The following is a 13,506-nucleotide window of genomic DNA, read 5'->3' as shown; positions in this document are numbered from 1 at the left end:
TACTTGCAAGAACGTTTACTCAAGTTAATTAGTCTTTGAGATTTTGAACACAGAAAAGTTAAAGTATATTTTAGTCATTAGGAAGTTTCTAAAAAGAAAGAATACTTAAAACCAAAGTTACAAATTTCAATCTAAATAGACTTTAATTTGTGCACTTGTGATAATTTATGACTGCAAAACACTTGTTTTCTTAGAATGACATAGTGAAAGGCACATTTCATTTGAATGCATAGTGTACCATTCTAAAATATCCTAATTTCTTTACAAAGTGCTTGAGCAGTCACATACACATACAGTAATAGCAAAATATATTTACACTCTATAAAGCTTAAAATTTTAAATCTGACTAAAATATATATATTTTTTAAACTACAAAAAATTAGTGCTTTCTTCAGCTTAATTGTGTAAATAGACCCTGCCCTCTAATTTTTTTAGTGATTGACTTCAATTAAAAAAAAATTCTGTACACTGTGTAGTTACAAAATGCTGTCAGTTTTTAATGCTAAAAGCCTGTTTTAGACATTACTTTCTTTGCTATTTGAGAACCAAAAAAGTGAGCAGACTGTACCTCAAAAGTATTTAGTGTTTTATTTTAATGTTGTATTAACACTGTTTAAATTAAAGCCAGACAATTAAGCTAAGTTCCTCTACTGTCCTTTGCCAAGGAAGTTAACTGGCATTTAACAATAACTTTAAACCACATATTGTTCCCCCTTTCTATTAAGATTTTCTCCCAAAGGATCTTGGGTAATTAACAATTTGGAAGGTAATATAAATGATCTCTGGACAATTTTAATTGTTCTCAGAGTACAATGAAAAGATGCTAAAACATCCCAGCAAATATTTATAAATGTTTTTAGCTCAACTCTCCATAAATCAGTGTGCTTCTTCATGTTTCTCATAAGATTTACACCTGAACAATTTTTAAGAGATGAGCTCACTGTGATTAAATAGTTAATTCAGTATGGTTACTTAACAGCTTGCTATTCCTGAGGTATAATGACCCTAACATGCTAAGCACAGGATCAAAGATGCTATTACTAAACTAAGAAAAAACAATAAAGTCATAGATTAGGAGAAAAAAATATAAAATCAAACCAAACCAAAACAAACAAAAAACTACAGGCAAATGGAAAGTCATGGTTTGCAAAAAGACAATCCTAGAAGAGTATAAAAAGCCACAGACGGATCCTTTGAAGAGTTGTATAAAATATTTGATCAAATTATTTTTGAGACTTTTGAGGTACAGCTTTAGTGTTATAATTAATTTTTTTATAAAATATAGACTGTTTTATCAAAAATATTTATACATTCTGTTACAATATATTGCTTTTGCCCTCAGTAACTGCCAATATAAAATCTGGATCCAGTGGCCTAAAATATACAAATGCACTTAATGTAAATGCTGGAGTTTGAGGTGTCTGCTTGGCCACTGTACAAAAGTGATGAAGTGGTAAAATTAAATAATAAGCCTACAACATAGAATACATTAAAACTTGCACATATACATGTTCACAGCATGTATACAATGATAATCTCTACGGTTTAACCAAGGTATAGTTCCCTTCTACAGCAGACACAAAACCAAGGTGAACTAGGTTGGCAGATGTAGAGTGAGTATCAAAAAAGGGGTAATCGGTTCACTGATTCTGGAAGATATGACTGAACATACTGAGCATCTAGACTTTGGAAATGCATACAGGTAACAATATCTTGGTTCAGCTGATTAAAAGTCCTCATTCTTAACATCTTAAGTAAATGCTGATCTTGTTTGTTTCAGCACTGTTTAATAAAAACAAAATTGTTTGGCAAGCAGCTCTGCTGGAAAGCTATAAGCCTCTGTTACATGGTTGATAAAAATAAGGCAATATAAAGTTTTCTCCTAATAAATATAGAACATTTATAAAATAAGACATCAATTCATTCTGTTTTTTTAAAAGATCAAGCCCCAAATTGTATACAAACTGCTACGTTTTTTGATATTACAGTAATGTCTTTTAAAAAAAGAGCATTTGTCTTATTCAAACAGAATCATACTTTGTGTGAACAGTAATAGCATTCCAAGCCCTTTTTTACTTTTTGTAAAACATAGTTAAGTGATTAATTTTCCTTCCACTTAAGGCGGGCATATGGCAAAGCTAGGGACTATAAAAAAAAGTGGTTTTTTTTCTTTCTTTTTAAAAATAGACTATTGATCCAAAAGTATTTGTGATGGATTTTCATAGCCGATGTTCACTCAAACTCCATGAAACTGTTTCCAGTGCTCATATTTACGCTGAAGTACAATGAGAAGCCACTTTTCAAGAAGTATTAGAATGGTACTTTTCAACAAATCTTCACGTGTTTCAATTAAAAAAAAAAAACAAAAAACTCAGAAGCTATTGGTGGCACAGAGAGCAAATGAAGGGTTGCTATTTTTAAGAGGTCTTCTTGTGAGTCAGTCAGCTTGATTTCGCAGTGTCTAGCAACTTAACACCAATCAGCAATGTAGTCAAAATCTCTGAACATTTCCTGCTCCTCTTCCGAAAGTATCCTAGGTTCTCGAGGTGGAGTCAGAATAGGTGCTTCTGAGGTAAATTCATCATCAAAATTACTAACATCTTCTCGTCCTCTTATGGTAGGTATAAATGGTGGCTTTACTTTTTTGTCCATCAGAGCGCTCCAATCAATTAGCTGGATCATAAAATACAAAATGACTAGTTTAGTTTGTTACATCTAATTGCTCTAGTTTAATAAAAAATTTTAAATAGTCACACTTACCCGGAAAAATGGGTGCTTTTTTACATCCTCTGCATCTTTCTCGCTAGCCCCAAGGCGCCGCTCAGGATTTCTTCTTAACAGCTAGCACAATGTAAAATAAAAAAGTTAAAATAAAATCAATAGAATAAAATTCACTGATAAAGATTATTTTTAAAAACTCAGATATATTTTGTCTGTTTTTGTCTAAGCCATGCAACATTTATGAACTGAAAAACAACTTCTAAAGTTCTACTGGGAAATTTTCTTTAATATAAAAAATTAAAGTAGTCTTAAAAAAATTCTTATCCTTAATTTAATTCTTACCCTTCTCATTATAGAAATGGCTTCTGTAGATAAGAACCTTGGATACCTTACTTCATCATTTACAATACTGTCAAAAACTTCCTCTTCATCATCACCAGGAAAGGGAGACTAGAAGAAATACCTTTAAGTAAGTTAAAGCAAGTTTTAAGGCAGTAAAATCTTATCACCTATTCAAAGTATAACCAAGATCCAGGCAGTGAAAAAGAAACAAACAAACAAACAACAAACCCATGCCTACCAAAACAACAACAACAACAAAAGAAGTATAAGAAGTGACAATAGATATGTATCTATTACAGAGGGAATATACCATATACTCTTTCTGAAATCTTTAAATTTTATAGACCGTTAAAAAAACTTGTCTATCTCATATATGATATGGCTTTTCATTTCATTTCATTCCACTCCAGTCCATTTTATTTCATTCACTCAATCACCTATTTGGCCAGACAGTCAATTTTTAGAGTGTCTAACAGAAAGTAGGGAATATTTAGATAACAGAATCCTGAAGAACCTCAATCTTGTGGAAAGACAGAAGAAAATGGATAAGGTTAATATGGTAATAAATGTTATAGTAAAGGAAAGCAATCTGCGGAAATACATCAGATATAAATGTGCTTTGGATTTTAAAGTCAATAGTAAATTAATGGTGGTAAAACGCAATTAGAGATTAGTAGGCATAACGACCGTACTAAGCAGCTGCCAACAAAATTAGACTGAAAGGAACCCAAAAAGCACACATTGACAGGCATTTTTAATGCTCTAAACACAAAAAGTTTTAGGGCATTTCAATAAGCACAGTATTAAAATCATTTTTCATAATGACCCTGAGACATAAAAAGTAGTTACATTATATTCAGTATGACAATTTGATTCACAAAGAGATAAACTTTCAACTATGCTGAAAACGTGTCTATCAGATGTGATTGCCTGCCTCAGAATTTCAGATGGCTTAAACATCACTCACTCATTTTAAAAATCAGGACACGAATGTCTAAATATCATTTAATTCCTTAAAATCACTGAAATGAATCAGTATCTTTAACCTTATTTTCTCACTGGCTATTGAAATATAGGCTTACTTAGCCTCATTAGATTTGATTTGGCTGCTTGCTTCCAATTAAGTTTTAAAGAATAATAAGCAGAAAGCAATATCCAGGGAAAGTGAGCAATCTTTAAGGAATCTGTGAAAATAAATTCAGAATCCAGCTTCTTAAGGCTGAGCTTCTAATCTTGCTCATAGCTAAGAAAATTTCAAAGCTTTCAGTTACCAAAACCTTAGTTTGTTCATTCACTCACTCAAAATACATAAATCAAATATACTACATGGGACAATGTAGTGCACTCAAAGTACATAAATCAAATGTACTACATGGACAATCTAATTTCTTTTGGGGACTGAATCAGTAAGTCAGGAGAAAATTTTATTTTACTAGGATTCTCAATGGGAATTTCAATGGATAATACAAAGAGAGCACTTTTGTCTTCTGCTTGAACAATTTTTACTTGAAAACTCACTCTCCAAGTCTGAATAGCAAAGAAGTATCTATACATTTGTTAAAACGTGTAGTATCTTTTTTCTCAAATAGATTGTAAGCAAACAGGGCTAACAACAGAAAGCTAACAAATGTGTTTTAAGCACATTTAAAAGAAACCAATAGTCTGTTCAGATATCAACACTGATAGTATCTAAAACCATGTCCAGCATTACATTCAATCACTCTGTTATCTTCACTCCCATCTGAGGCAGGAAAAAGGGGACTTGGGATATTTGTTTATTCCTGGAGTCTTTCCAGTAATCAAAACTAGTAGAAGTATACAAATTTGAGCATGTATGATATATCCAGCGAGTTTACAATTATTTGTAATAATAGAGAAATCTGACATAAACTTTAGCCACACCTTACGTTCATCATAGTTAAAAAGGAGTTACCACTAGCGTTTCATTAATGCTATAAAATTATGAAGTAGACTGATGAGTTTTAAGTTTAGTTCTTTTCCCAGCTACCCTCTTGTGGAGATACTAAAAAGAAATTGCAAGAAACAACTAAGAAATAGCCAGATCCACTGTCTTTTATCTTCTAGGTAATTAAGAGCTCAATCAATTAGCTCTCTTAAAAAATATGAAACAGGAGCTTCCTTGTTTTCTGTCAAACCCTCCAGTGGCTTTATAATGGGAGGGAGTAGATTCAACTGGCGATTAATTCTACAGTATTTTGTAATAAACTCATATTTTCCATATGTCATCTCTAATATGGAGAGTAAATTTTAAGCAAGCACATAATTGAATCTCATAAACTTCATACTTACTTGAATATTACACTAAACAAAACCAAAAAAAAAAAAAAAAAAAAAAAAACCCCAAAATGTTACTTTTAAAATAAAGGAAGGGGGTGGGGAGAAGTTCAAGTATGCCAGAGCTTACAGAAGATTAACTATTTTATGAGAACTTCTGGCACTCTCAGACAGTAAAAGCCACTGTGGACTGGAGCTAAAATAAATCGTTCCAACCTAAACACTGCACAACAGCTTTTCTAAATAGAGGTGAAAAATTCAGATCTGGACCACTAGTCTTAAGAACAGAAACAAGGCTGGATGAATTGAAGATCCTATCCTGGAGCAGCAAAGCATAATGCTTTAGAGATATGTTCTGGAGCCAGAGTGACAAGGTTAAAATTTCCAGCTCCACCATATGAGAGCTGTGTGACCTTAAGCAAGTCATTAATCTCTTTGTGTCTCTATTTACACCTCTCAAAATGGGCATAAGGTCAGTACGGAGCTTATCAAAGGCTGCTGCAAAATTAAATGAATGAATATTTAAGGCACACAGAACAGTGCTTAGCTTAGGACATGATAAATTTTATTTTAATTAGCCATACTTCTCCTCCTTTTCCAAAGAATCCACTTCAAACTGACACACCAAAAGGGGCTATCCATCCGGAGAAACTAAAACCATTTGTTTGTTTGGGGTAAGTGCCAATAAATGACAAGCATAGAACAAAACTTTAGAAATTTCTGATACTCAATTTGATAATTCATTCATTTAGCCACTAACTTCTTCAAACTTGTAAGTGTACAAGGGAGGTTGCTGGCATGGGGAAACTGCAGAATAATGAACCAATCCCTTAAAATAATTTTTCTTGCATCTCCAGTTTAAGTCCCTTCAAGTAATCTTTAATTACTTATTAAAAGATTTACTCTTTCCCAATTTCACCCCAATTCAACATTTCTAACAGTTTATAATATAATACATTATTAGTCTCCTATTATTGCCTTATTTAACATAATTCACTGTTTCCTAATGGTAATAATTTCTGTGTACAACTCAATTATCCTCAGAAATTTAAGTTAATCGACAGAAAACAGTAGGAAAAAATGCTAATCTTTTCAACTCTACCATTTTTGAAAGTAACATTTCTTTCATTTTTTAAAATTATATTTTATTTAACAATCTAGGAAGTTCACAGCCAACAGCAGTTCTATTGCAACTTCAGGTGCAACTGGGAATTCAGGAATCTCGGTGGAGCTGTTAGTGTAGCAAACCTTGTACATAAAATACATACATATTTTTGATAGCACATGTGAAGGTATCTCTCTAAAATTGACCTCATTGGTTTCATTCTCATCAAACTGACCTGGGCCACTCAACATGGCTTTTATCATGCCTGATGTTAATGCACGTTCTGTTTTTACAACAAATTCATGGCCATCAGATGATATCAATCTGACATACATGGCATCAGGGCCTTCACAGCCACCATAGCTTTTCTCCTCTCCATTCATTTTGTTCCTATGAAATTCTACTTTGCTTCCCCAGGAACTTCAGCTGTTTCCTGGTGAAGCAAGGATGCAGTGTGTGTTGCTCACTTCCGTCTAGAGGAAGTCGAAGGTTACATTTATTTCTGACCAATCTATAGTGGGCTTTTCTTTACACGTACAGAGTACATTTTTTTAATTAGTCTTTCTGTTATTCCATTCCCTATAAAATGACTATGTCTTAAAATCAGAAAACACATTCAAAGCACAACACTGAAATACAAGGAACTATTTTCAAAGCACTGATAATGCATTCCGCAAACCACATAAAAATCTTTATTGAAGGTATTACAGAAAGATAGCTGACTACTAGTATACTATAAATATTTATAAAACTTAAATTCCACTCATACTGAAGACAGTATTAGGTGGTTTTATAAATGACATGCTTTATTATTTCAATCATCCTTCCTCTTTTCTCTTACCTATTTTACACTGCTTACCTCACCAACAAGCATTTCATATATAAGTACGCCAAGGCCCCACCAATCTACAGCCCTTGTATAAGAAGTTTCTGTTAATACTTCTGGGGCAAGAAATTCAGGAGTGCCACAAAATGTGCTTGTTCTATCTCCATATCCCATTCCTGGAAAAGATAAAATTTAAACATTTGTTAGCAAAGAAAATAAATCTAGTATATAAAAAAAATCAAAGCTATCTTTGGGAGGCAAAATTAAAGTTGCACATTTGTGCATGGCGAACAAATTCAGACATATTTAAGATATTTCAAGAAAACAATAAGGACTGGTACAGCAAAAACTGTAATAGCAACTATACTATCTAATTAATGGGTAAATAGAAATAAGATATCCATGTTTCTTTTCAGTTAATTTTTCTTCTTGTCATTACAAGGGAGCTAAGAAATTACAACAAAATGAACTGATTGTGAAGTTCTATCATCTTTCCAATTCAATCTTAAATAAGTTTATTTACTTTACTATAAGAACAACATTATAAAAAAATAACAGTTTGGAAAATACCAAAAATCAAACCCTTGGATAATCAGGAGCTAACCAAATGTGTCATATAATACAGAGAGATAGGGCTATGAGCAGTGGCTCATGCTTGTAATCACAGCATTTTGGGAGGCTGAGGTGGGTGGATCACCTGGGGTCAGGAGTTCAAGACCAGCCTGGCCTCCATGGTGAAACCCGTCTCTCCAAAAAAAAAAAAAAAAAATTAGCCGGGCATGGTGGCTCCTGCCTGTAATCTCTGCTACTTGGGAGGCTGAGGCAGGAGAACTGCTTGAACCTGGGAGGCGGAGGTTGCAGTGAGCCGAGATTGTGCCATTGCACTCCAGCCTGGGTGACAAGAGCAAAACTCTGTCTCAAAAAACAAAATATATATATCTATATATATATATATGCAGAAAGGAAGGAAGGAAGGAAGGGAGGGAGGGAGGGAAAGAAAAAAGAAAAGAAAAGAAAAGAAAAGAAAAGAAAAGAAGGAAGGAAGGAAAGGGAAGGGAGGGTGAGTACAGGTTGAACAACCCTAATCCAAAAATCCAAAATCTAAAATGCTTCAAAATCTGAAACTTTTTGGGCACCAACATGATGCCATAGAGAATTCCACAAGTACTTAACACAAGATTAGTTTCATGCACAAAATTATTAAAAATAATATAAATTTTTATATTATTATATAAATATAAATTTACTTTCAGGCTATATATAAGGTATATATGAAACATACATAAATTTCGTGTTTAGACTTGGGTCTTAGCCTCAAGATATGTCATTATGTATATATGCAAATATTCCAAAATCCAAATAAATCTGAAATTCAAAACACTTCTCATTCTAAGCATTTTGGATAAGGGATACTCAACCTGTATTAACATTTTAGCTAACTAGTTTTTAAATATATGTTCCTCATAATTTATTAATATGTTAATCAAATAGTCTACATATTGAAGATACTGTCTCCATGTATTCCAAAGTGTTAAAAACTTGTCATAAGTGTCATCTTTTTTTCTTTGAGACGGAGTCTCACTCTGTTGCCCAGGCTGGAGTACAGTGATGCGATCTCAGCTCACTGCAAGCTCTGCCTCCCGGGTTCACGCCATTCTCCTGCCTCAGCCTCCTGAGTAGCTGGGACTACAGGTGCCTGCTACCACACCCAGCTAATTTTTTATATTTTCAGTTGAGATGGGGTTTCACCGTATTAGCCAGGATGGTCTCGATCTCCTGACCTCGTGATCCGCCTGCCTTGGCCTCCCAAAGTGCTGGGATTACAAGCATTAAGAATTTTAAAGAAAAGCTCTCAATTCTAAATTAAGAATAATTAGGTATGCATATATAGAGACTACAAAATAGAAATGAATTTGTATGTCTAGGAACCAAGACTTGAAGGGCACAATTAGATACATTAGCACACTGCAGTGGGGAAATTTTTTATGGCAAAATTTCTTTAACACTATCATAATGATTTTTATTTTCTTCAATAAATTATTATTTTAAAAAACAGTGATATAGTATTAATATCTATATGAGTTCTGCACCAGCCTTTTAGTAACTTGGCCAAAACTAGGAAAAAGTTAATTAACAAAGAAATAGAACTTATGTTTCTTACAGACTGGTAAAGCTGCATGGAAGTGGTTAATATCAGGTTCTAGATTAATAAATACCTGGTTTAAGTTCCAGTTCTGTCATTTGTTAACTGTGAGAGGTTGAGAAAGTTGTCTAACATCAAAGCCTAGGTTTCTTCATCTGTATATAAGGGTTAATAATACCATCTACCAGTGTGGAATGATAAGACAAGGAAGACTCAGAAGGGTAAGGAGGTGGGAGTGGGGTGGATGATGAGAAATTACTTAATGGGTACAGTGTATGTTATTTGGGTGATGAATATCCTAAAAGCCCTGATTTCACCACTACGCAATTTATGCATGTAACAAAATTGCACTTGTACCCCATAAATTTATACAAATAAAAATAAAATAAAAAATTAAGTATTTCCTTCAAAAAAACTATCTACCTTCATATGATTGTTATGAATTACAGGAGATATGCGTATGATGAAGCATTTTGCAAAATTCTTGGCATACGGTAAGCACTCAAAAGTTGTTAGCTATATTATTATAATCTACTAAATATATTTTTATGATAATGCATTAATAAGTCTGGTTATTCAACACACATATTTTCTGTACCTTTTATGTTCTAGGCAGCTGTGCCACGTAGCGGGAACACAAAAATGAGAGTTAGACACGGTTCTTTAAGGGGTTTACAGGAGACTGGAGGAAAATGGATATTTATTGATAATTTTATAATAACAAAGGAAGAGCAAGATAATGCAGAATAGTGAAGAAGGGCTCCTAAAGCAGAGTTGGGAGTTGGGGTAGTAAAAGGCAATCTCTGGTAATTTGCCTGTAGAGGTTACACTTGAGTTGAATGAGAAGGATGTGCAGATGTTAGTCAGCAAATAGAGTTGGGATGGGTGACAGTGCTAGAGGGACACAGACTATAAGCAATTCATTGTTGCTGGAGCAAAAAGTACTAAACACAGAGCAGCAAGAGATGAGGCCAGAGAGGAAGGCAGGCAGGCAGATCAGGAAGGGCACTCTATGTCACCTTATCCTAGCCACTGAAGAGTTTTCAGCAGGTGTGTGCCATGGTCTGATCTGTATTTATATGGACTCCTTAAACAATTCAGCAATTACATGGCAGGTTGATTTGGGATAGAAAAAGACTAGAAATAGGAACAATTAGGAGATTATTATACCTGTCTTGTCAAAACAAGATGATGGCTAGCAGGAGTTGACTGGAAATGATAGATTTCAGAAATATTCAGGAGGTTAAGTGGCAGTAGAATTTTTTGAATAACTACATATGGAAAGTAGAGAACAGGATAGAACGCAAGATAATTCCTTGCTTTCAGATTGAAGACTGAGGGGATTGTGGTACCAACAACCAGACTACCTGAGGAAAATAAGTGATTTTTGTTTGGGTAGTGTTTGAGGTGTCTCTTCACTGTTCAGGCAGAGCTGTCTAGTAGATAGTTGAATATATACCTTTGGAATCCATATGAAAGGAAATAATAGATTTGAGAGTCATTAGGATATAGCTGCTAGTCAAAAAACTGCAGTGAAGAGCAGCCGGCTAAGGAGAGATGCTGAGAAACAAAAGCGTTTAGATCAACAGTGTCCAATAAAAAGAAGCCCAGTTAAAGAAAAAAACTGACTTGATTCAGCAATTATGTCAGTGGGTATGTGATGGGCATATATCTACAGAGTTCATTCATTTATTCATCCAGCTACTTATTAATCAAACACTCACTGAATACTTAAGATGTACCATTCCCTGTGTTAATGTACTATGGAAACAAAGCTAAACAGCAAACAGAAGCCAGCAGTGCAGAGGGAGATAGGCAATGTTAGTACTAGTAAACAGAAAGAACCATGTCCATTTTTTTATGGTTGGAGAAGTAAGACTCAAAGAGATTAAAACTAAGTTTTCCAAAGACAAACAGCAAATAGTGGCAAAGCCATGATTCAAACCTAGAACTGTTTGGTTCCTAAGCCCATGATCTTTATCCTTTCTTATGTTACCTGATTCAAATTTCCCCAATTTACTTACTTACTTTTGAATATACAAAAAACATACTTGAGATACCTATCTCAATTTATTTTCTATTTTTAAATGTTTCCAGTTTTAAGAAGCTGGAAGTAAATTATCAGGCCTATGAAATTCACTGTGTACAGTCTCACTGGAATAAATGATTTTGGTGCTTAAGCAATACTTCCTTAAAGTAGTGACAAAATTATTAATCATGCAGAGAAGCTTACTATGATTTCTATACATCTAACCTTATTTGTATTCATAGAACAAATTCTTAATGTGATAATTAGGTTATATAAGCAATGTCTTCATTATATCTACAATGTCTTAATGAAGAATAAAGTTAAAAGTACAGTTTGTTTTCCATAGACAAACTTGAAAACTACTGATGCACAAAGAAACAGTAATTTATCAGAAAAGAAACTTAAAAACATTCGATTACCTTCTTTGCAAAGACCAAAATCAGCAATTTTCACAAAGCCCTCTGTATCTAGCAATAAGTTATCCAATTTCAAATCTCTGTTCAGGATAAAAAGATACAGCATGAAAAAAAAAATCAGTAGGTTATACAGTTAAAAAAATAATTTCAACTAGAACTGTACTTTCTCTTTATTAAAAATGGGATTTCCAAGTTATGATTTGAGATTTAAATATTATATCACATTGTTTTCTTCCTTTTAGTAAGCTTATTGCTCTATATAAGGTAGCTTATGAGAAATTATTCTCCTGTTACATAAAAAAGGAAGAATGTATTTAATTTATTTGTGCTAATCTAATTTAATCCACTTTTTTTTTTTTTCTTTTGAGACGGAGTCTCACTTTGTCACCCAGGCTGGAGTGCAATGGCATGGTCTTGGCTCACTGCAACCTCTGCCTCCCAGGTACAAGCGATTCTCCTACCTCAGCCTTCCAAGTAGCTGGGACTACAGGCGTGTGCCACCACACCCGTCTAATTTTTGTATTTTTATTAGAGAGGGGGTTTCACTATGTTGGCCAGGCTGGTCTTGAACTCCTGACCTTGTGATCCGCTGGCCTTGGCCTCCCCAAGTGCTGGGATTACAGGCATGAGACACCACACCCAGCCCTTTTTTTTTTTTCTTTTTTTAAAGACAGAGTCTCCCTCTGTCACCCAGGCTGGTGTGCACTGGCATGATCTCGGCTCACTGCAACCTCTACTTTCCAGGTTCAAGCAATTCTTGTGCCTCAGACTCCCAAGTAGCTGGGACTACAGGTGCCCACCACCAAGTCTGGCTAATTTTTTTTTTTTTATTTGTAGTACAGATGGGTTTTCACCATGTTGGCCAGGCTGGTCTCGAACTCCTGACCTCAGGTGATCCACCTGCCTCGGCCTTCAAAAGTGCTGGGATTACAGGCGTGAGCCACTGCGTCTGGCCAACTTAATCTAGTTTTAAAGTTTGCTTATATGCCATCCATAAGAAAGAACTGTAAAGCTAACAGTATTAATAAGGCATCAGAGGGCAGGTTTCATCTTTTGAAAGAATGAGAGAAAGCTATCCATCCATACTAGTTGATTACAAATTAGGCAAATTGACAATATTTTATCCATTTTGTTCAATTTATTTTTTCTTTTTGTGATACAAGGTACTCGCTCTGTTGTCTAAGTGGGGTACAGTGGCATAATCATGGCTCACTGCAGCCTTGACCTCCCAGGCTCAAGCAATTCCCCCACCTCAGCCTCCTGAGTAGCCCAGATACAGGCAGATATCATCACTCCTCGATGATTTTTAGATTTTTTTTGTAGAGACAGAATACCACTATGTTGCCCAGGCTGGTCTCAAACTCCTAGACCGAAGCAATCCTCTCACCTTGGCCTCCCCAAATACTGGGGTTACACGTTTGAGCCACGGAGCCCAGGAAATATTTTATCCGTTAGGTAAAACAGAACTTAATCATGAAAACATCATTAGAACCTTACCTGACTGGGTGCGGCGGCTCACAACTGTAATCTTAGTACTTTGGGAGGCTGAGGCGGGTAGTCACCTGAGGTCAGGAGTTTCAAGACCAGCCTGGCCAACATGGTGAAACTCTGTCTATACTAAAAATATAA

At 34.6% G+C, this 13,506-nt stretch overlaps 1 protein-coding gene and 1 pseudogene across 5 annotated transcripts in view; both read right to left on the bottom strand.

The window, feature by feature from the left end:
- Positions 1-13,506, bottom strand: part of PKN2 (protein kinase N2) — a 168,156-nt gene continuing 154,650 nt past the window's right edge. For all 4 annotated transcript variants that reach the window (XM_025400723.1, XM_025400738.1, XM_025400733.1 and 1 more), the window contains 5 exons: positions 11,881-11,957; positions 7,323-7,465; positions 3,064-3,171; positions 2,761-2,841; positions 1-2,673 (listed from right to left, as the gene is read on the bottom strand). In XM_025400723.1, the coding sequence (XP_025256508.1) occupies positions 2,470-2,673; positions 2,761-2,841; positions 3,064-3,171; positions 7,323-7,465; positions 11,881-11,957 (613 nt within the window). In that variant the 3' untranslated portion in view covers positions 1-2,469. The remainder of the gene's footprint in view (positions 2,674-2,760; positions 2,842-3,063; positions 3,172-7,322; positions 7,466-11,880; positions 11,958-13,506) is intronic.
- LOC112633803 lies at positions 3,803-7,252 on the bottom strand (annotated as a pseudogene). The gene has a single exon (XR_003121587.1). The product of XR_003121587.1 is annotated as an elongin-C pseudogene (transcript).

The sequence above is a fragment of the Theropithecus gelada genome, chromosome 1, assembly GCF_003255815.1.
Source record: "Theropithecus gelada isolate Dixy chromosome 1, Tgel_1.0, whole genome shotgun sequence".
NCBI lineage: Eukaryota > Metazoa > Chordata > Mammalia > Primates > Cercopithecidae > Theropithecus > Theropithecus gelada.
The sequence above is the reverse complement of the archived record's forward strand: the minus strand, read 5'-3'. Positions and strand labels throughout refer to the sequence as shown.